At 49.0% G+C, this 24,055-nt stretch overlaps 1 protein-coding gene across 1 annotated transcript in view; it reads left to right on the plus strand.

Annotated features, from left to right (window-relative positions):
• Window positions 1–24,055, plus strand: part of CTNNBL1 (catenin beta like 1) — an 81,255-nt gene that overhangs the window by 42,613 nt on the left and 14,587 nt on the right. Inside the window, exon 11 of the mRNA XM_063296842.1 lies at window positions 3,189–3,370. Coding sequence (XP_063152912.1) covers window positions 3,189–3,370 — 182 coding nt within the window. The remainder of the gene's footprint in view (window positions 1–3,188; window positions 3,371–24,055) is intronic.

Here is a 24,055-nt window from a genome sequence, read left to right on the forward strand (position 1 = left end):
TTGTTTTTGCTTTTATAAATGTTCTTTGTAAGTGGAGGCGTGTGCACTGTGTGCATCAGAACAGCCTTCTCAGCCAGGTCTCCCAATGTGTTCAGTTTCCATAATTCCCAGCCAGGACTGAGTGCGTTCCAGAGGAGTGGAATGTGGGAATGCCCTCTTCTGAAGCTGTGGTGTGTCACTTTGGCCTCAGCAGCAATCATTCTTCCTCCCGTGGGCTTTCTCGGCTTCCAGTTAAGGAAGACAGGAGGAGCCTCCAATTTCTGGTTCAGCCTAAGGCAGCCCTATGTCCTGGTCACGGCGGTGGGTTGAGGGCCTGATTCTGCCTTTGGGGCTGCATGGGATGGTGGCCTCTTCTCTTGTGGTGTGTTAGACGACACGGATGAGGTGGCCAAGATTTGCACGCGCACTCTCCCCTTTTTCTTGCCTGTTCATACTCCAGGCACCCCAACTGCTGCTGTTTCTGTTTCAGTGCTGGGTGTTTTTCCCCAAAAGAAAAGGCTCCCCAGGCAAACGGGGGGCTGTTTTGTGCTGAAGCAAGGCTTTGGATGACCAAGTACCACCTCGGCACGTGACTTTTGCTGTGTGAGAAGCATGCACCTGCATTTCACAGGAGTGGCTGCAGTTGGGAAAGAGCAGAAACCTTGCTGGATGTGCCAGCGAGATTCTGCATTGGCAGCCAAACTAAGGCGGGTTACCAGCACTGCTTGTTTCAAGCAAGGAAGGAACCCACGCAGGCAAGAGTAAAATTAATGTCCCTTAATAAGTAGTTTGGAGGCTGTGCTGCTGGGTAGTCTAATATATGCTTGGATTCATTCAAGCAGAAGTTCTGCTAAGTAGAACCTTTGAACTGAACAGGAGCAGAGCTTTCTTCAGTGAGGCTTGGGTGGAGGAGCGGATTCTCGCTGGATGGATCCCTGAGAGCTCCTATGGGCAGCCTAATGGCCGCCCCCCCCCCCACTGGGCAACCCAGATAATCCAGCACTTCAGGCCTTTTTCCCTTATGAAAAGAGACTGGGTGGGTCTGTGCATCATAGAGATCCATTCATGTGTGTACGGTGTGCAGAAACCGGGTAGGAGGTTTCCTTCTTGCCTTTCTAATAGCCGCAGTTAAGATTGCCCATTGAATGGGATGGAGCTGTGACAGAACCCGAAGGAAGTCCTTCTCCCAACACCGAATTAAGGGATGGAGTGCTACCAAAGAAACACTTGGTGGTGGCCTCTAGCCTCTAGGGCAGTGCTTCTCAACCTTGGCCACTTGAAGATGGGTGGATGCTGGGGAATTCTGGGCGTTGAAGTCCACCCATCTTCGAGTGGCCAAGGTTGAGAAGCACAGCTCTAGGGCTTCCCAACAAGATTTAGGGCAGTGGATGGAAGGGTGGCTTCTTGAGCTGAGGAGCAGCATCTGTTGTCCTAGTGCCGAAGAATGTGTCTTGGAGCACAAGGGGCTGGAGGTAGTGAAGAGGGGAGGGATGTGATCTGCCTGCCCTACTCTGCTAGTGTAAAGGATTTTGGAAGTAACCTTGACAAAGGAATGCAAGAATCATTAAGAGAAATAACTGACAACTTAGCCCTGGGAATGGAGGGGGTGTGAGAAAGAGGCTCAAAATAACCGGGCCTTGATTCTGTTTGGCATAAGTGGGGGCTGACTTTCAAGGTCCTTTTATTCTGCCCAACAACACTAGATTGCCAGTAGTGCTTGCATTATTGGTTCTATGGCCCGGCTGACCTCAGAGGGCTGGTGGCTTGTGAGCTTCCCAGAAGTGCCCGTTGTTGCCATAAGCGGCACGCTGGTGTCCCCACCCTGTGATCTGGTCTGGCAGGGCTGGCTTACGTTTGAGCCCACTTCTCTCTCTTTGAGGGAGAAGCTGGCAGGAGCAGCCCCCTCCTGGCCAAAGGTCTGTGGTTTCCTTGCATGAAAACGGACATGGGGCCTTGCTGGTGGCGAGCGTCAGGGCCACTCTTTCTTCTGTTCATCTCTTTGCCTCTTCTGCACACCCCTGCAGCTGTCCTAGCAAGAGACACAAAACATTTGTGGATCAGTAAGGCTCCAGGGAGGGAACGTTTTTCTCTTTTGAGATATTCACTGTACCTCTTGCTGGGAGGGGAAGCCAGGGCCCTGTGTGTTGAAGGTCCATAAACAAGCACAGCAGGTAAAGGTGCGTTTTTTTCTCAAGTAGGAAAACATAGGAAGGAGGCAATGGCAAACCAGTTCTGAAAAACCTGCCCGAGAAAACTGCAGGGGCTTGTCCAGGCAGTCTCCGAGAATTGGACATGATTGAACGGACTAAAAAAAAATTTAGAAGGGATTACTAAATTCTATGAGACACAAAAGCCTACCATTAGTTTTGATAAATACCGATTATTGATAAATCAGTATCAATTTCCAGTATTTCGGGCATGCTGGACCTCACTTTGCCCAGAAGGGAAGGAGTAAACCATCATGCCCAAAACCATTTTGTACCTAGATCTTTAGGGTTCAGATTACGTGTGTTCTATTCATACTTGTAATATGTTTAATGTACGGTAAGTATTTATTTTTTCAGTCCCCTAAGAGGCATCCCCTTGAGGGACTTGGCTATAATTAAGTCTCCTTTAGAGCCAACTCCTGCTTTTCCCTTGACTGGACTGGTGGGCTTCCTTCTGTTTGCTCGTCAGGAGAACATACTGTCGATTCTATGGGGGTGGGATTCTTTTCCTGCTTCTCATTGCTTGCTGTGCGTAGCCACGAATCTTGTGGTGGAGCTGCCTACAAATGCTGTAAAATGGGCCAGCCAGCCAGCCAGCAGTAACGGAGAAGGGTTAAAGCGCCTCTTGGTTCAAGTCAAACAGTCCACCCAGAGGGCCTCGGCGGCATGGCCGGCCTCAGTGCTTTTGCCGGGTTTCTTTCCGTGCTACAGATGGATTTGAAAGGTCAATCTCGGAGAGGAGACCAGCACCCACGTGCGCCTGCCCACCATCAGAAAAATTCCTGATATTAAATCCCAAGTTATTGGGGGATTTAAGGGAAAGGGAAGTTTAAACAACTGGCTCAGAATGCAGGGAGCAGAGTTTTTCTCTCCCTCCTGAAGACTGAACCTGAGCCATGCCTCAGTTTCCCTTTCCGTGTCACCTCCTCCTCCCTCACCTGGCAGCGGAGACTCCCGCGGCAAAGCCCGGGCTCACAAGCACCCATCTCCCTTCTTCTGCAGGGAGAAGAAGATCTCCCGGAGCAGTGCCCTGAAGGTGTTGGACCATGCCATGATCGGGCCGGAGGGGGCCGACAACTGCCACAAGTTCGTCGACATTCTCGGCCTTCGCACCATTTTTCCGCTCTTCATGAAGTCCCCCAAGAAAATCAAGAAGGTGGGGACCTCTGAAAAGGAGCACGAAGGTAGGATGTCCTCCAGGCTCGCCCACCCACTTTTCCTGGAAAAGCCGCCCTCGGACGGAAGGGCTCAGCCCCTCCAGGCGTCGTAAATCTTTCCCTCCTGTGCACCCAGCGGGAGCACCGAGGCGGCCGGGTTCTTCCCGGCAGTTGTGGTTAATTAGCTCCCACATCTGTGCGCGTGAGGCTGCCTCTTTGATGCCAGCTCTTCGGAGAAGAGCAATGAGCCAAGTGCAAGTGCCATCTCCAAAGCAGTGTTTTTGGCTTCCGGCACTGAAGTGTGACATGAACATCAGGCACCGCAGACACAAATTGCTTGTGGCTCTCGTTGCTTTCCCACTTGCCTTCCCCTGACTCCCCTGGGGAGGGGTGGGGGAGAAAGGATCCAGAATTCCCATCAGCCGGAGTTGTGGATGGTTTCAACATGGTTGTCTCCTTTCAGTCACGCGAGGCTGGTACACAATACGGAACAAGGACACCTCCCTGGAAAGGGGTTTCAAAAAACACGCCAACCAGTGTGATTTGGTGCATTGGGGAATGGAGTGGGACAAAAATTATTCGTCTGGAACAGGGTTTCTCGACCTTGGCCACTTTAAGATGGGTGGAATTCATGGCTGGCTGGGGAATTCTGGGAGCTGAACTCCACCCATCTTAAAGTGGCCAAGGTTGAGAAACCCTGATCTAGAAAGTATGTCTTGAGTTCCCCTGTACTTGAGATCCAGCCCACTTGTACTGTCCTCTTCTCCAAAACATCTGGAAAATGAGCACAGGGAAAGAAAGACGTGTCTGCTTCATGGTGCCCTCTGAAATCGTGGTTCATTCTGCTAAGCATTGCTTGGTGTGGCTAATCTATGATCGAGATTTGCAAGGAATGGATGTAGTCTTCAGCATCATAGTACAGAGGTATTCCGGGGAAAACGTTTTCACTTGTTTTGCCAAGTTTCAATTTTTAAAATGAAGAATCACCTCTTCAGTACACATATTTAGAATTTAACATTGTCTGTTTGCATGACTGCATATCTCCATAAGTTTCAATTCTGGTCATTGCATCTGAATTATTTATTTATCTGCAAATCTAGCATCTTGAGTGTGTGTCAGTATGCTGCCTATATCTACTCGTTGGTGTGATGCAGGCCACAGTATTTTGGCTTGCAAGATAGTCTCTCCATGGGAGATCCAGGCTTGTATTGAATAATGTGAACATGTGCAGGAGATAATGGGGCTTTGGTGACCCAAATATGCAAGAAGTGCCTGGTGCTGTCCTTCCTGCTAGCAAGGAATGCTGCATCTCACATGAGGAAGACAAAGGCTGGTAACCTAAAAAGCACAATACGAAAGCCTCAATTAATCCAAGTCATGACGGGCCCACCTGATGATGACAATGGCCTGTGAAGATTTTGTTTTAGAAGTAAATGGTAAAGGAAAATAGATATGTTGGATGTCTGAAACCAAGAGAGAGCAAAAGGCTATAACAGATCTGAATAAAGGTGCTCTGATTTTGTGGATCTGATGAAAGCACGCAGAGAAGGGAAGGTTTAATTATGAACGAAATGGCTGGATTGTACATCACAGTGTATGAACTGGGGTCCTCCAGGTTGCTGTGGCTGCAAAGGAAAGTAGGATTCCATAGGATGAGGACAGTCGCATGTTACGCTCCAGTGAAAGGTAGTGGTAGGTGAACCAGAGGTGAATTCTGGGGAGAATAGTGCAATGTTCTGAAGGAGGATAATCATTCAAAAGGAAAAATACTCTGCTAAGTGACATGAGTAGATAGGTGGGAATGAGAAAAGGTAGTATGGAAAAAGTGATTGGGCCATTCAGGGAACTTAGAAAAATGTCTGTTTTGAATACATCACCATATTTTTATTTTTATTTATTTATCGTATTTTTATTACCGCCCATCTCCCCCACTTGGCAAAGAAATGGTGGAAGTCTAAAAATATGATTGATCGTTTACAGGGAAAGATTGAGAGGAGTATTCATTTATTAAACAAATTCATATGATCACCCGTCTACTAAAGGAAGTCTGGACAGCAAACATCCAAAATTTACAACTTAATTAAAGAAAATGTAATTTGAGGCTGCTAAAAATGTCATTACTAACATGTCAACAAGGCAATACCCACACCAGAGCTCCATTACCATCCTGGTGCCAGTGCCTGGGAGAAGAGCCAGCTCTTTGCAGCATTCCAGAAGGCCAGAGCAGGGTCGGGGCTGTCCACAAGGCAGGGGGAGGCTGGTCCACAAGGCAGGTACCTTGACAGGGAAGACATGCTTCCTGGGCCCACCAAGTCTCACTTCTTCACCAATGGGACCCGGAGCATGACTGCTCTGCCCAATGTGATGTGATAGGCAGAAGCCTTTGGGGAGAGGTGGTCCCACAAGTAACCTAGCCCCATGCCGGGTAGGGCTTTAAAGGTGATAACCAGCACCTTGAATTGCACCCAGAAGCCTACTGGGAACAGCGCAGCTCGCACAGCAGTAATTTCCATGGGTGTACCATAAAACACCCTATACTGCATGTACCACTTCACTTGGACCAGCTGAAGCTTCTGAATGCTCTTCAAGGGCAGCCCCACGCAGAGCACCTTGTAGTAGTCCAAGGGGGAGGTGAAGGTGATGAGTGGTTCTGAATAGAGAACAAACCATTTTTTGGTAGTTCAGAAGTAGATATAGAGGAAAAATGGATACAGAAGGAAAGTAAATAAGTGAAACAAGCTGGAGTGCTTGCAAGAAGAAACATTGTGGGTCCCATACGTAGAAGAATTATTAACCTCCTGCCAGAATTAATAGGAACTGGCCCTAAAGAAAGAGAATGTGCAAGCAGTTTGGTATAGAGCGAAAAGAACTATGTTGCCAAGTGACACAGCAAGATGTGGAATTTGCTAATGGGAAGCACGGTATGTAGAAGGATGATGAAGTGAGAAGGGATGCAGTTGAGGAAGAAGTGCATAGAAGAGAATGAGCGCAGCCAGAAAGGAAGACAAGGAAGCTACTATATAAGGTGAACACAGAGAAAAAGATAATTGAGAAGAGTGTAGTCAAAAAGCGTAAGGAATGGTAGAGATTCAAAGATGCAGAGAAAACGCAGAACCATTCCGATAGAAATAGAAAATTATTTTGGAAGCGGGTGGAGAGAACCAAACAGGAGTCTCTGGAGAGCCAATGGAATTACAAATAAAAGAGATAAAACTTAAATTTGAAAGAATGCCGAAAAGAATATGTAGAGACTTTTATGGGAAAGACTTGATAAGTTGAAGAGTAGAACCAAAATGAAATACTCTAATGTTAATATCTAAGGAAAAAATGATGAAAGAAAATAATTATTCATTTATACAGTGTTTATAGCTTGACCCAAGCCTGGTGGACTCTGGGCAGGATGCAACCAAAATATGCATTCAAAGCATACAAATAATAGAAATCAACATCCAAAAAAAAAAAAAAAAAAGTACAAAAGCACTGTTTGCTTAACCTCACAGCCAAATGCTGCTGCTATTTTGGCCTGTTTTAGAAATACTTGTAAAGTAGGGACCATCTATACCTCCATGGGGAAGAGTTCCATGAAAAGAGGGTCTGTTGTCTGGCACCCCCTCTCCAAATCTGCAAGGGATGGTCTTTAAATGGCCTGACTCCATGGATGGATTCAATGTTGTCACGTTTATTTATTTATTTATTTGACTTTGTATCACCGCCCATCTCCCCCAGTGGGGGACTCTGGGCGGTTTACAATAAAAATAATAATAAAATACAAAAACCCCAATTACAATCTAAAAGCATAAATAAGATAATAAATATAAAATACAAGATGAGATACAATCAAATTTTATAAGGGGTGCTATGGTGCCAACCACCCCCAGGTGGAACTGTTACCCTCCCCATCCCAAGCAAGGCAGCAGAACCAGGTCTTCAATTTCTTCCGGAAGGCTGGGAGCACGGAAACCCGTCTCAACTCTGGGGGCAAGATATTCCAAAGTTGTTGCCTTATATATCCCAATGTCGTGCTGTCAAGGGCTTTAAAGATGGTAACCAGTACTTCAGATTCGGCCCAGAAGCCCGTTAGCCAACAATGCAGCAACTTCAGAAGATGTGTCATTCTTGTTTGATGAGGTTCACCTGTCTGGAGTCGGGCTTCCCCATTTGGCAGAGACGGTCCCTTCCGGGCTGTCTCCAAAGCCAGCTGTGAGAACGTTGGAAAACGCTAAGGCTGCAGGTGTAGATGGTGTAGAGAAAGGTTACAGCATGAACATGGCTTGCTTACGGCGTAGTTGTATAACTTGCCTTAACGTGTTTGTGGAGGCTGCATCTGTGGCTAATTATTGGAAGAATGCTGTCACTGTTTTCTTCTTTTTATTTATTTATTTATATTTCAAATTTAGTCACCGCCCGTCTCACTCAAAGAGCTTATGCAGGGGAGAAGGTAGCAAGAGTGAATGCAAAAACTGCAGTGGGATCAGTTTGCTGAGGGAAGATACTGGGCAGATTTCTGGTTGAGAGAGTACGAACAGTGGCAGTGGACAAGACGTCGGAGGTGCGGTGTGGCCGTATGCCGGGCAGTGGGCCTGCAGACCAGGTGCTTGCTGTTCAACGGGTCATTGAGAAAGGTGGGACAGTGCGCAAGGGGAGGCATGTGCTAAAGCGAACAGGTGTGAATAACAATGGTTTGCATGTTGAAACCAAACATTGGGCCTGGACTGAGCGGCTGCTGAGCGAGCGAGGTCTACATACAAAAGAGAGCATCCCTGTGTGAAGACAGGTCAGCATGGGGAGAAAAACGAGGATCAGTCGCAAAACTAAGAAGGAAAACTGAACAGGTTGAGGGGGAGAGGAAGACCAAGAAACGTGTGGCTGGATGTGGTGGAGGTCCTCAAAAAGAATGAAACGAGAGGTTTAAAGAACGGAAGGCGACGCATGAAACAGCGAATGGAGTGAATGGTTTGCAAGGGCAGAAAACCAGGGAGTGACGCAGTGAACAGGGTTGGTGTAAGCCAGACACGGTTCCGTTTCTTTTTCTCATTGCACGCCTTTAATTTCTTGTGCTTCTTGTTACTTGTTGCTTTTCTGCACTCTGCATTACACGGCTTCCCCCAAATGGAACAGGGTGATGGGTATGTCTGTTGAGTCAGTCTTGCACCCTGTTTCTGTCGAGGCTTCCAACGTGGTCTTAAAACAAGCAACACAATGAGCTTATTCGTTTATTATTAGCGTATTAGCTTATTATTATTATTAGTAGTAGTATTATTATTAGCTTATTAGCTTACTGAGTGATCCTGATGCCGCATAAAGAATGTTGCAAGGTCTGTGAGAGAGGGAGAAGTGGATTATTCATTTTTCAGATCTTGCTTCTCTCTCCCTGAATACTTCTAGGAAATAGAGGAAATGGCAGTGAGGATGGACAGAGTCTAGGGATGGTTTTGATACAAACTTAAAATAGTGGACTTTTTAAAAGAAAAAGCTCTTTGTTTTGCTTCAGAAAGCAAGTGCGCCATTAGGACTATAGCAATTCCAGTGGGTTGAGGCTTTAATAGGCCTTCTCCTAGACATTATCCTAATGGCTATTTTCTGTACCCCCCTTGCAGTCAGGGTATCTATGAGGGCTTTGGATCTCAGGGGCAGGGAGATCCAAAGTCAGGCAGTTTCTGAAGGAAGCTCTGCCATGCCAGGGACCTTGGACAGCTACATCCGCCTCGAGTCCTGGTTCCACGTTCAGTGTTCTTGCTTACCCACCCTTGGTTTATACTAGCTTGGTTTGTACTAGCTTACATAAAGCCCACCTTCTGTTCCTTGCCTGAGTTATTGTAACCTAGTAGTATCCATAACAAGAAGAATATCTGCTCTCGTAAAGCCAGTTCTTAAACCTAGCATTGACTGTCACGAGCCTCCAGTCCTGCTGAAAGCTGGGTGGGAACAGGAAGCCCCCGATTGTCTGGAAACATCAACTCCAGTTGACCGGAGTCTGCAGGTGGCAGTCAGTATTACCTGGACCAGAGAATGATCCGACCACAGTGGTGATCACGCCACTGCTCCAAGACCAAAGACAAGGACCAACTTGCAGCTGCTTGGGAATGTGGGGCCAGAGGTTACCTGGCTTTGTAGTTGTCACGGAGACCATGAAGTCCTTAGCCCTCTCAGACCTGGACCAGGATATGGAAATTGAATTGCCCAGCACCACAAAGCGTGGAGACTCCAACACCAGCCACAGGAGCAGGTCCAGCAGCCTGGGCAGCGATTCCACCAGGCAGAGGTCAGCTGGTACTCCAGTGGGATCCCCACCTTGTTCCTGTGGCCCAACCCGACAGCAGGGACCTTAGTCGAAGATAAGGTTTCTCTGCACATCACTGCCGCTCCTCTTCTCTGGCCTTGGTGTTGAGGCTGATAAAGGACACCAAATCCAAGAGGTTTGGTTTTCAGCAGGGCAACATTGTGCTCCTCGCCTAGCCAGGTTTCAGCAAAATACTCAGGCCTGCTCGCTCTTCCACCATTCAGTCATGGACAAGCAAGGTCGTATTACAAATGGGCCTGGCATTTGCCACCCAAAGCTGGAGGTCAGAGTCCCAGCCCTTCAACCGGCAGGATCCAGGCTTGGGTGCCTTGGTCCAGAAGGAGAGATTAAAACTAATTTTCAATCCCCCTTCCCTTGGAGTGGCACACCCAGCACACACACACACACAAACCACCATCATCATGGTTAAATATATGCACCACTGAATCTTGAGACTTGACACAGTTTACAGTAATAAAAATACTCAAATCAATACATGATTAATGCTGTAAAAAATAAAAGTGCATGCACAATCAAGTAAAATCAATTAAATAAATCCACATCATTATCAAATCCATAACCAGTGCCCATCAATACTTACTGGCAGTAGCTCTCAGAGTCCTTACAAAATGCCTGAGCTCTAACTGCTTTGCAAGTTGATGTCAAAGCTTTATCAGTCTGACCTCCGTGGGGAGGCTGTTCCATGAGTGGGGGATCCAAAAGCATCAACCCCAGCACCCTCCCCCAACTTCTTATATATCGGGGATAGTAAGAATCTGCTTCCAGGATGAACCCACTGGATGGAATGGATCTCCCTGGAGAAGGCAGTTCTACAAGTACATGGGGAGCCATGTAGATTAAAGCCAACACTTTGAGTTGTACCCGGAAGCTTCGGGAGCTGGCCAACTTTGCAGGTGCAATATGGCTGAAGTGGCATTCACCCCCTCAGCATTTGTACCTGGGGCACCAACTGAAGCTGGGAAACGAACCCCAGGCTGTGGCCCCCGGGGTGGTCTCAGACCTCCTCCTTTAAGGGGAGTATCAACCTATCCAGAGTCACATCCTGAGCAGACAAGAGATGTTCTTTGGACAAGTAGCAACTTCATCTCGTTAGGGTTCAGTTTCAGCTTCTCGCCCCCTCCGGCTTCGAAGCCTTCAAGCACCAGGTCAGGCCTTCCGCGGTGTCTCTGGCCGGATCCAGATACCGCTTGAAGACGCCCAGACACTGAAAGCCACCAATTAATTGCTGCTCTCTGTGCACTGTGTGCTTTAACCAGCCCTGCCTCCGCAGGAGATTTGCGGGACAATTGTGTTAAAAAGCAATTGGGAATCTGTGATCAGCTTCTGGGAACAAAATGCCAAATTGGACAAGGCATGTCAATGTGTGTAACTTTCACCTGCAAGTGGGGGGGAAGGCCCCTTTGGGGAGGTGTTGGGGAGCAGCCCATATGAGAGGAAAAGATTGGGAGCCATTCTTTATTTCCTTTCAATTCTTAATTCGCTGCAGTGAATAGATGTTGCCTAACAATGCGATCATGTTAGTTACATTCATTAATCAGTGGTTAGTAAATGACGAGTACCGCTGGTAAGATTAGATTTAGATCTGGCTCTTTGCCCAAGTGTTGGGCTAGGATGGGGTTGACCTGCGAGGATGTTTGGCCTGGCACCTGGCGGGAAGGGTGCCTGGTTTTTTAACTATGTTTTATGGATTGTGTGAGCCTTCTAGAGTCATTGTATGAGGTAGGCAGCCATATAAGTCCTGTAAATAAATAAAATAGATTTAGTCTGGTTTTTCTTGTCTGGCCCCATCTCTAGTATAACTAACTTTAGGACTTTAAATACCCCATGCATAGGAAAAAACGATATATACTCCTCCAAATGATAGTTTGGGATTGCAGATATTTTCAGCCCTGTGAGAAGCTTCCTCAAAATTTAAATAATTCAGAAGCACAAAGAAAAATTGGGAGAAGTTAAGAAAATTCGAGGAAGAGTAAATTTATCCTATAAAGAGATAAAAGGAGAAGTAAGGTTGCAGTAGAGGGGGAAAGTTCCAGCTACAATAAATTTACTTGTCTCTCTGCGAGCTCAAAGCAGTAAGAATCAGTGGCAAAGCCCTCCAAAGCTCCTTTGTCTGAAATTCAGATCCCACATTGAAGTGTGAAGCAGATAAAACCTGTAGTGTAACCCTTAACATTGGTACCTCACAAAGCCCCAAGTCCAGCCAAACTCAGCCCTGGTCAAGTGGCCTCTGCCCCCTCGAAGCCTAAGTGAGACCCTTAACCACCAGACCCTTGCCCCCTCCAGGTCTCCTCTCAACGTGAGTGAGTAATTTACTCTTTCGTAAGTCATGAAGTACCTCCTAGAGTCATTTCCTGGGCCAACAAGAGACAGGCCTTCATCAGTCACATTACCCGGGACTTTCGGTCCTCAGCTGGAGCTTCAAAAAAGCTTTTAGCCTCAAAAATTAAATCTAAAATCCTGCAAGATGACAAAATACCAATAAAAAGAAAGGCTTAGCATCAATATGGAGCAAAGTACATTCACCGTGACCAAAGTATGCTCTGCTTTAAAATAGAGCCGTTGTCTTTGATGGTGTGGGGAAAGTTGTAAAACAATGACAGTTGTACAGACCTGAATATCTTTAACCTAAAACGATTTATTTTTTCCTAACGTTTTTTTTCCTCGCCCTTTTCTCATTCTAATTAGCTCTACATTGTTCTGTAACCAGCCAGGACAATATAGAGATAAGTTCTAATGTTTCCATTTAATTGCTCAATTTAATTACAGTAATTCTCCAGGTGCTGCATTATCTTCCAACCAAGTAGCCTCCACAGTCCCGTCCAGCTGCAAAATAATATCTTGTCATATCAGCCATGTGCCCATGATTTATGATTCAGGAAGCCCTTTTGGAGCCCTCTCAGCCGTTCAGCCCATTTCAGTTCCAGGTCTTTGGCTGGGAAACGGAAACCCATCCTGGGACGATGCTCACGCTTTGGTTGGGCTGCAGCTACATCCCTAAATGTCCAAACTAAGAGTGCTGTTTCTTCACTTCCATCTGAAATCGGTTGTCCTTCGGTTAGGGCAGGTAGAGGACTGCTGGGGTGGGGTGGGGTGGGGGTGGGGGTGGGGTACCCAGATTACTTGGGATTTGGGGAAAGGGCTAAGCAGCCTGTTGATTGCACAGATGTACAACCACCCACACTCAAGTGGGCCTTCCTTCAGAACTTGCTGAAGAAAAGCGCCGGAAGGGATCATGTTTTACTTGGCATCCTATGTGGCCCCAAGAGCTAAAAACCCATGTCAGGGCCTGCACAGATACACTTGTGACCGCTCTCCCTCTGTTGGAAACCTCGGAAGAGGGTGTTTCCTCCCTGGCTATAAAGCGTTAAATAGTCAGTACTGTTTAAAATTACTGGCTTGGTTGCTAGTTAAGAATGTCACCCCTGAGCTGCCTCGGCTGTGGCTCTTTGCTGGTGCATCCAGGACCTTCAGTCTCCCTCCTCCCCATTGGCACCTTCAGGTGGGAGTCAGGGGGCTTGTTGATTTGGCCTCTGCCCGCCATGGGTGATTCTGCACAGGCAGATTCCTTCCTTCCTTCCTTCCTTCCTTCCTTCCTTCCTTCTTTCCTTCCTTCCTTCCTTCCTTCCTTCCTATCAAAACCAATCTTCCTTTTTTCTTTTCTTCTTTCCTTCCTCCCATTCATCCATCCATCAAAATCAATCTTCCTTACTTGTTTCCTTCCTTCCTGATAATTAAATCAAAACCTTCCTTCCTTCCTTCCTTCCTTCCTTCCTTCCTTCCTTCCTTCCTTCCTTCCTTCCTTCCTTCCTTCCTTCCAGTGGGGAGAGATGGCACCCCACATAAGAGGGACCTAGAGAGCAACCTCTCCCCACAACCAAAACCAGTTGAAATCTTGCAAGAGGTCAAGCATTTGGCATCCGAATAGATCTCTTCCTTGGATGGGTGGCTGCAGACTTGCAACGCAATTTGGTGGACAGAAGCCCGTGAAGAAATACTGGCACCGGAGTCTGTCAGAAGGGGCTTTCCCCTCCCTGCAGTTCCAATATTGCAGAACCCCTTTAACAGCTCTTTGATTTCAGATTATCTTCTTTGCTTTTAAAAATACACCTTTAAGAAATGTTGGGTCAGAGGCAGAATGTAAATACTGCAAAATAGACGAAGTGTGTTCGGAGGAAAAGTATGTAAGATTTAAAATACAGATGTACTAATCACCTTTTAATGTGCACGTTGCTTTCAGACATGGCGTCTGGTGTTACGGACAATAAAAACGTGACACATAAAAATAAAACACTTAACGTGAAGGCTACTGATTTTCCGTTATGATGGTTTTGCTATCAGAGCAAACCAAAATCATGGAGTGTAAAGCCACCAATGGCTGCTTGTTGTGGTGGCTTCCTGTCGGAGAGAGAGTGCTTCTGAAGCTCAGCTGGCCCTGGAGGGGAGTGGGCAGTTGCATTCCTGTCCTACTGGGATGTTCCACCCAAATCCTGGGCTGCTCATTGGTGAACTGGACATCTGGGTCTGACCAGCACAAAGCTTTGTTTGCTACTCTGTTCTGCTCCCACATCTGAGGGTAGCTAGAGTCTTTATTGAACTGGAAACAAAGCTGAACACACAGACTCCCAATGATCACCTTGTGGCTGAGGCAGCACACTTGTAGGTAAGTGTGGGAGGGTGGTTGGATGGGTATTATTGGATGGAACAGACAGGTAGATATGGATGGATGGATGGATGGATGGATGGATGGATGGATGGATGGATGGGTCTCATCTGAAAGCTCATCAGGCAGGAACATCTGAATGCTTCTGGAAGACGGTGGAGAAACCTTCTGTTGATGACTTAATAGCTAGGACAGCCTTCCCCAGTCTGGCAGGCATTGGCCATGCTGGCTGAGAATTCTGGGAGTTGCCGTGCTAACAGCTCTGGAAAATGGCTGTGTTCAGGGGATCAGTCTGGCCAGGAACAGACCTTTCCAATCTCCTTACTGCTCTGCATAAAATAAATGTATCCCAAATGCTTTGCTTTCCAGGTTGTCCATAAAGGTTGTTAGGGTGAGTTTCCTGCCTCTCCAAACCATTTATCTGTTCCTGCTCATTTTCTCATCGAGAAAATCCTAGTAAGGTTCCAAGAAAGGAGAGTGTTGCCCTGGGCAAGGTTTGTTTAGAAAATGTTCAAAAAAGTTCTGGTAATTCTCCAGAAGATGTTCGTGTCATTCATCTCTGCCTCGTACGGGAGGGAGATCCCTCCTCTACCGCATGGGTTTGGCATGCGTCCACCACTGGAAATGGTCCTTGTGGTTAGCTTTGACAGCGTGATGGAAGGGTTCTCCTGCGTGGTGCAGTGAAGAACTGGTGGCCTGGGGGGACTCAGAAGTCCTTGGTCTGCATTAGGTTCCTCACCCATGGAGAAAAGGCAGGCCAGAGGTTTCTGAAAAGGGTTCCGGACTGAATTATTTTGGACCAAAGCATCTACTGTAAAAACATGCTAACATCAGAGCAGTTTGACAGTGGAACTAATTGTCCACTGGTGGGCTCCCCTTCGCTGCATATCCACCCACAGCTGGATAAAGTGGGTTTCCTGCTGTGAGCCAGGGGTTAGATCCAGGGGCCTAAATGGCCCCGGCCATATGGCAGATCCCCTTGAGTTGCTTTCTACTTGTGGATCCCGGGGCCTTTCTGATGGGCTCCCATGGTTAGTGATTAGAATCATTAATTTAAAATCTCTGATTTAAAAGGATCCCTTCAGTTAATGGTGCACCAGCGGTTTTTTTGTTTTTCACTGTTAAATGATTTAAAGATGAGTAGCTAAGACGGTGGTGTATCGTTGGACTTCTCAGGAAAGGCTTTGCTCTACCTCTCTCAACATCAGAGGAATGGCGTGTGGTTAATGAGTCATAAAACCAGTCAGCTGAGTTCTCCTTCCACAGGGACTGTCTAAAGCAACGATGCACAGACACCCCTGTGCATCTTTGGCAGAAAAGATGTTGGGCTTCCGTGGCCTGCCTCGGTGGCACCTGGGGTCTGGCTGCAGTGCCCCACGGCTGAGATGGTGCGACGGTTCGGGAGCGCTTCTCCTCTGTGGGCGGGTTTCCGGCACCCCCCGTCTTTGGTTTGCCCAAGGATAAGGACGCTGCAGGCTGGCAGATGGGGCTTCCTGTTCAGACTCCTGTCAGGGAGTTGGGTACCCACATTTGTGCTCTTGGGAGGATGAGGCACTAAGCACCTCCACGTGCAACATAGCCGATCCTTTATTTAAACCCCTCCACCCAGGTGATGCTGCCATTTTGATGCTACATTAGTCTAGTTTGGGCAGCGTTCCCTGCATTGTGAAATTTCATGGTTCCAATTAAACTTTATAGAAAGAACTTAAAAGGTGTTTTTCTCTTGAAAGCTATCAGTTGGTGCCAATCCCTTGCCTTAGTTCCTCCCCCTTACTTTTTTACTTACTATTGGAATGATGCAGCCTTCCCTAATAATTCTGGACACCACATTTCCAGAAGGATTTGCACACATTAGGAGAGGTCCATTCGAAGAGTTTCAGTGGAGGGCAGCAAAAATGATACAGGAGCTTTAGGATGTGCCCTCTGAGGACAGGCTGAAGTAACTTGAGATGGCCAGTCTGGAGGGGAAAAAAGGGAGGGGAGATACGATAATGATGTTCAGGTACATAAAGCTGCCCCACAGAGAAGATGATCAGGAACTATTTTGTGGAGTCCTTGGTGCTCTCTGAGCCTTGTTGTTTTCTTGCCAACGTTTCATTGCCAGGCCAGGCAGCTTCTTCAGCGCAAAGAGGGAGTGGGCCTTGCTCTCAGTAAGTATATAAACAGAGAGCAAGGCCCACTCCCTCTTTGCGCTGAAGATGCTGCCTGGCCTGGCAATGAAACGTTGGCAAGAAAACAACAAGGCTCAGAGAGCACCAAGGACTCCCTCAGTTCAACCCTGAGCTACAAATACTCACTTCGATAAGAACTATTTTTCATGGCTGCAGAAACTCAGGCCGGAAATAATGGCCAGGTTCTCAGGTTATTTTAAGAAAAAATTTCCCAGTATTAAGATCTGTCCAAAAGTGGAACTTTCTACCTATGGAGGTGGTAGGCTCTCCATCTTTGGAAGTTTTTAGGAAGGGCTGGTCATGGATGGTGTAATTGGTTTTCCAGCAAGTTACAGAGGGTCGAGCTAGATGATCCCCGAGGTCTGTTCCAACCCTCCAATTTCTGATTCTGTGATTTTAACTTGCCCTGGAGGCGAGTGGCCAGGGCAGAGCATCTATGGATGAGCAGAGGGCAGTGTTTCCCAACCTTGGGAACTTGAAGACGTGTGGACTTCAACTCCCAGCATTCCCCAGCCAGCATTCTGGGAGTTGAGGTCCACCCATCTTCAAGTTCCCAAGGTTGAGAAGCCCTGGCATTGGGAGTTGGTTCACTGCTGAATCCCCAGGTGGCTGGCCCTGGTCTGAGATTAGGGAGAAGAGGCAGGTGGGTGCAGTCCCTCCCTTCTTAGCCGTTGGTCGTGCCAAATTCTAAGAAGGTCAGCACGACCAGCACTGTCCCTGCTGTGAACCGTGCGAGACGATTGTGCCCTTCCCACCCCACCCCCCATTGTAAGAGCTGCTGCTAACCAATACTGATTTTGTGTTGTACAAAACATATAAATGACAAGGTGGTCGGGGGGGGGGGGGCTGGGAGGGAATGACAAGCTGTAACCTGCAGGGTATGGGAATCCAGAAGGGCAGAACAGAAGGGAGCTGCAACAGATGTTGCTGGAAAGGGGGCACTGGAAGGGAGGTTTCCTCTACCTTTTTGCATCGCCCCCCCCCCCCCCCCGACAGAGCTGTCTCAATTGTTCGTGCACAGCCATCCCTGAGCACTGCCCACCTGGATGGACCCCTCCGCTTTGACCCCCTCCCTCCCCCCCCTCTTTTGCCCTCCGAAGCCCTGTCCTCCTCCTGCAGGTAGCTGGAACGGGAGGAGAGGGAAGGGGCTCTTCTCCCCCCGCTTTGTTCTCAGCAGACAAAGCAGCCTGCTACACCGCTTTAATTATTGCCGTTATCTCCTGCTGCAGCACCCGTGTGGGCTGGCAGGCCTGCCTGTGGTTTGTGTCACTTTCTGATCTTGTTTGTGCACACAAAAGATTATTTACCTGGTGCTGCTGCTTCAGCCCAGAGGCCACCTTAGCTTCTACACTGCGCAGGAAAGAGGGGGCCTGCCTAATTTATCAGGGTAAACTTGGAATGCTTAAAAGTGGCAGAAAAGCCTCATGAATCCTGCCTTCTTTTGCACTTTGGGGAGCTGGAATTGGATAAGTAGAACCTAGAAGGCTCCCGGGAGCAGCAGGGATAAGTAATTTGAAGTTAAGTTGGACCAACCTTCCCCCACCAACTGTTGGGGGCACCATCCCCAGATTTCCCCAGCCGCGTGGCTTTTAATGCCGGAGAGATACCAGCCGCCTCTACACCCTCTCTCTGACCTGGCTTCAGCAGGGGACAGAGAGTGGGCTGGGAAATGGTCCTGCATACCCACAAAACCTAGGATCCATTCTGTTGTGGGCCCAAGAAGAACCGTGGCGAATTTTCCGTAGGAGACCCGCTGGCAGGCCTGATTTCCCCAAGGCAGCTGGTCTTTTAAGAGGTCCACCTTCCTGGCAGAAGACTAGAGTTGTGGCAAGTAGTAGCCACCCAGGAGGGTAGAGGGTATGCCTTCCTGCTGGGGGTCAAGTTCCCCCCAGGCAAAAGAGGGAGAAATTCAAGGGCAACTGTTTTTCCTTGTTTGCTTTTGCAGCAGGTGCGCTGTGACTAATGGCCAAAGTTAGTTGGTGGAAGGGTGAAAAATGTGATTGATTAAATAAATAAATACAATGTGGATGGCCACAGTACTGGCTACAAGATGTGGTAAATCTGTGTGTCAGTTGATTGGGCATGCTGACTTTATATCATAGACCGTGAGCACTTTATCACCCTTACGCAGTCTGTTCTCCTTTGTGTGCTAGAGCAATAGTGAGAATAACACATGCACACACGCCTTAGTCAATAGGACTGTGCGGTGGTTTGGATTCAGTTTAGATGAGAAGTTTTGGAGGATCCTGGAAACAGTTGGGGCTGTTTTAATGAGTTGCCGAGAGATGCGGCGTTCGCGCTCCCACGCGTTCTGGAGGACCTGTTCCAAATTAGATCTAAAGCGCTGCGCAGCCCTCTCTCTCAGGTCGATCCCCATCCCAATGAGCTCCCTGTGAGTCTCGCGTTCCAAGGGCAGCGGTTCAGCGGCTAACAGGGCGACTGCCAGGGACATCTGCTGCTGCTCCCCGGGTAGTGCTCTTTGGGAAGAGAAGAGGAAGTGGCAAAGGGGGAATTTGCAGAGTTTATGCTTCACCGAGGGGGGCTGAGCTAATTGGGCGAGAGTGTGGGGGGGGTTTCTGACTGGGCCCGATGAGTTTTGGGGCCCAGATGGCACTCGCTTATAAGCGGTTGACGAGCTCAGGGGTGAAATAGCTGATGTCCTAGCAAAAAAATAAAAAATGGGGTGTGGGGAGGACCTACTCCTCACATCTGACTTAATGCCAGAGAACGAGTAGTTTAAAAAGAGCCAGGGATGATCTGGACATTACAGGCAGTCCAGCTTCACATCTACTCCAGGCAAGGAGGCAGGAGTGGTAAAAGTGCGTACCAGCCTATACACATACATGCATAAATCAGCACACAGAGCAGGCCTGCACAACATATGGCCCATGGGCCACACGCAGCCCACCAAGCATCCTTGGGTGGCCAGCCAGCTTCAGTAAATTTGCTGCCATTGCTGCCACCCCAAGAAACACAACAAGTGCCTGCAGCACCTCTGGGCCTCACCACCACCGCCAGCTCCAGGTATTCTTTGGCAGCCCACAATGACTTTTAATTGATCGATATGGTCCTTTCCCCTCTACCAGTTGTGTAGGCCCGACATAGAGGGAAAACCAGCACAGCATCTTGCCTGGCCAGCACTGAGATGTTTAGGGCAGTGTGCGGGCAGCGAGATGCGTGGCCTTTGGCTCCTAGAATTCTCAGCAATGGCTATGCTGGCTGGGGAACTCTGGGAACTGAAGTCCACACATCTGAAAGTTGCCCAGATTGGAGCACTGAGTAAATGTAACGGCGGTAGGATCTGAGGACCCTCGTTGGCGGATTGCCGACCAGTTCAAAAGCAGAAAGCAACGATCAGCCACTTTCCGAACGGGGGAAGGAGAGTCCCTCCTCCCTCCAGGATCTGGGCTGGGACTCCGGCCTTTAACTTCTTCCTCCGGGGTGTTTTTGGCTCCGGGGTGAGCAGGGGGCTGGCCTCCTTTGCAGACCGCACGAGGCTCTTCACGCAAAAGGAGACCTCCGGAAGGATGTCTGTAAACTGGGTCAGCAAACGCGGCTCAGCTGCAGCGAGCACGAAGGGGCGCCCCTTGGCGCAGAACCCCCCTTTCCCCGGAGGCAGGTGGGGCCCCAGGGCTCCGTGCAGGCGGGTCTCGGGCTCCAGGTGGCTCCGTGCAGATACCGCCTCGGGGTGGAAAAGGCCAGCCCGCTGGAACACAGGACGGCCCGCCCCCTGGAGCCCTCCTGCGGATCTACGACACGTCCGCGGTTGGGCCATTCCGGTCGCCGTGTTTGGCCGGGACCCGGAGGCCCAGACGCAGATGAGTGGGCCTCTCCAGCGCCTCCCTGCGAGGAAGGGCGGGACCATCCGGGACAGGCCTGTAGGGAGGGGCGGGGAGCCTTTGTCCTCCGCTCCGGACACCAGGAGGGGGTCCTCCAAGGGTGCTGGCTGGAAGACCATGATCAGCTGACAGGGTTAGGGTTGGGCACCCACCAGGTGCCACAACCCAACCCCAGCTGCTTAGCAGAAGGGGAGACCCCCATCAGCCAAGCTAGAGCTGTTGGGGAGTGGTGCAGCTTGGAGAAGCAGCCTTTGTCACTGGCAGGGTCACCTTATGCACAGCCTGGCAGAGGCACCCACAGTGGCAGGCAGGCTGGCAGCAGACAGAGCCTCATCGCCTGCGCATACGTGTTTCCACGTGGGGGTGCTTTCTCCCCAGCACAGGATATACAAGGTGAAAAGACTGAACTGTGTGTGTGTGTGTGTGTGTGTAAGGAATTATAGGAGTAGATCGGTGGGTTGGTGCTCATGTGCCCAATGAGCTGACCTGCCTCACTCTCTCACAGAGCTGGGAAAATGGTAGAGCAGCAAACAAAAACAAACTCCCAGAAGCTTTCCTGGAACCAAAAAAGGTAATCTGGGATGTGGAATCTGCTGCGGGGCAAGGGTAGCAGAGTCGCTCCGCCATGCAGATCCCCAGCCTGCCCGTGTCCTTGTTGTCAAGTGAGGTGCCTGATGATCAAAACCACTTCCCTGATCGGGAAAAGGCTTCTCCGAGCCAAGTAGGTGCGTGCGGTTGCTCAGTTGATAAATATTTGCCAGGCGGGGGGCTAAAAGTTATTAAGTTGACTCTGATCTTGTCTGGTAGACTCTACCAGCTGTTTAAACAAGCCATGCATTTTGTACATGTGCCTTGCCTGCATGCATGTTTACGCATAACCTCCTTCTGTTGGTTTATTGTGACAGTTGCCAAAGGCCTCCCACCTCTGCAGGCTTGGCGCGGGTTGGCACTGTTCTCCTTGCCTCCGCGTCCTCTGCCATCAAGCCCAGGGTGATTCTTCGGTGATGTGACCCACTGAAGGGCCTGCCCTGCTCTGTTCTCTACCCCTGCTGGCAAGCCAGCCACTGAAATGTGGTGCTGGCCCGAGGTTGGAAACAGGGAAGGAGAAGGAGATGGCGAAGGCGGATGAAGTAATATCAGATGATGGGAATGTTTAGCGGAGTGGCCCTTGGGGAGTCCCTTTGGCTTCCTCGGGTGGTGCTGCTTCAGAGGGAGGCCGCAGAGGAAGATGTCCCGGCGCTCCCTCTTGCATCTCCACGCAGCTGTGCAGTTCACAAAAGGGGAAGCAAAGGGAGACCAGCATCTGTCCCCAGGTGGGCTTGCTGGGAAGGCGGAAAGATGGACAGCGTGTGTCTTGTGTCGTGTCACAGCCTTTTGTGTTCCTGTCCCCGTGAGCCATCCCCACCCTACTTCCAAGGGAAGCCTGCGTGGGAGACTTCTGTGGACAAAATGGGGCCAGCAAGGGAAGTGGGTGTCGAACAGACATTTAGCTCCACTTGACAGCGGCATTGTTTGTTTCCAGATTAGTGGCTTATTGTGATACTTTCAATGATGGATTGAGATCCCCGCAGGAGCAGAAGCCCCCGGAGCCCCCCAGGAGCTGATGAAGTGCCATGCACAATAGATGGGGAGGGGGGAATGACCTTCTGGGCAGGGTCTTTGGGAATGGCGCAGTAAGCTTTCCACCCCAGGAACAGGCAGTTTTATTCTTTAGATCCCCTATTAAGGTTTCTCTATAAAACAGATTTGCGTGCTTGTTTGCATAAATCTGCATTTATTCCTCCTCTTAAACCTGTATCAGTAATTTTTCTCTGTAATCCTGCAGCCTATTCCTATTAGCTGTACTTAGCAAATGTACTTAGGAATTACTTACGCATATCAGTAATCCTCCCTGCATCTGGGGAAGTGAGCTGCAATTCATGAAAGCCTATGCCTGATGACGATATTTATATTTATATTTATATTTATATTTATATTTATATATATAAATATATTTATATTTATATTTATATTTTTATATATATATATATATATATAAAATGGGACGCGGTGGCGCTGCGGGTTAAACCGCTGAGCTGCAACTCTGGGTAATTTGCAATTGTTAAAAATGTTTAAGAACAAAAAACAATACAAAAAACAGCATAAGGCAGAAACATTTATAATAATATTATTTATGACATCTATAAATGTTGTAAATAATAACATTTGTTGGTCAGAAAAGGCGCTGCCAGATTCTTCCCAATTCAGGGCTGCCAAAATCTGACCGACTAAAACAGGTCTCCTGCAGCCTGTTTCAAGAAGGAGTTGTTTCCCTTTCCCCTTTCTTTGTTCCCTGGGGGGGGGGGGGGGAGCTGCTCCCTTTCCTTCCCTGTCCCAGCTGCCCCAGCCCCCATCGTTCGCTTGCCTTCCTTCCTGCCCTGGCAGGCACAGCCAGTGGCTTCCGCAGGACGGGCAGCAGTCACTCCGACTTCTGGCTGCGATGGCCGGGGACTGCTTTTTTGCTGGTCCTGGGGGGCTCTGCCCCTGGGCTGGCTTCGTCCTTCTTGCTTCTGGGCCTGGGCTGGCTTCGTTGCCACAGCTGGCTCCGGTCAGAGGAAGGAGGGTCTTCTGCCCCATCCCACCCACACCCCCACACACCCATTTTCCCTGTGCCTTCTCTCCCTTTTTGCCTCCACTCTGCTCCCGTGCAGCCTCTTTGCCCCACTATCCTCTTGCCTTCTCTTCCTTGCTGCCCACCTGCCGCCTTCCATGCCATCCCCTGAATCAGTGTTTCTCAACCTTGGCAAGTTTAAGATGGGTGGACTTCAACTCCCAGAATTCCCCAGCCAGCCATGCATTGAGTTGAAGTCCACCCATCTTAAACTTGCCAAGGTTGAGACACTGCCTTGGATCGTTGCTGGCTTTGGTGGTCACCGTTCACAGCAAAGCCGGGCCATTTTAAAAGGGAGGGAGATGGCGGAGAAGGTGTTTTCCGTGCTGCATTTTCTCCTTCCACCCCTTCCTTTAGCAGCGTGTCCATGCCATGAAGGAGAAGGAGAAGCCACACAGCTGGAGCGGGGCCTCTGCACATCCAGAGGTTGCAATTCTCCTGCTTTTGAGAACTCTCCTGTCCCCGCTCGCTCACTTCGGAGCCGGGCTGGCAGAGATGGGAGGCTTCCGAGACCCACCCTTGTCACAAGGGAAACTGACACCCTTGTCTTCAGCGTGCAAATCCCCAACACTTCGACGTTCAAAAACGCATCTGGCTCCCAACCTTACAAATTTAATGAACTGAGGTGTCAAGGAGCTTGAAGAAAATGAACTTAATTGCTCAACTTCTCCAGCTTGGGTACTGGAAAAAGGAAGGTTTGGGGACAGTTCTGAGAGAAGGCAGCCGGTGGCCTTGTTCGGTTGTGGAGCTCTGGCAAGTGTGAGACAAATGCTAAAATATGGGGGAAAGCACTTGTCTGACCCCCCCCCAAAGCGAATGCATGTGGTTGATGACACCCCACAACTGTGAATGATCACATAGTTCTGGAACAGGGTTGCATCTGCAGGTTTGGTCCCTAGAACAGCGTGGCAGGAAGAGTCTTGGCCGTTCGGATTGATTTCCAGAACGGAAGAGAGATAAAACCTGCTTAGCAGGAGAAGTCTGCCAGAACCTTTCGACTTTGTCCTCTGGACTCCCCTTTTTGCCTTTGCGGATGTGGGAATCAGCTTGGTGCCTGATGCGTTGCCAAAAGGTTGGATTCCCTGGTGGTT

The sequence above is a fragment of the Candoia aspera genome, chromosome 3 (genome assembly GCF_035149785.1).
Source record: "Candoia aspera isolate rCanAsp1 chromosome 3, rCanAsp1.hap2, whole genome shotgun sequence".
Classification (NCBI taxonomy): Eukaryota; Metazoa; Chordata; class Lepidosauria; order Squamata; family Boidae; genus Candoia; species Candoia aspera.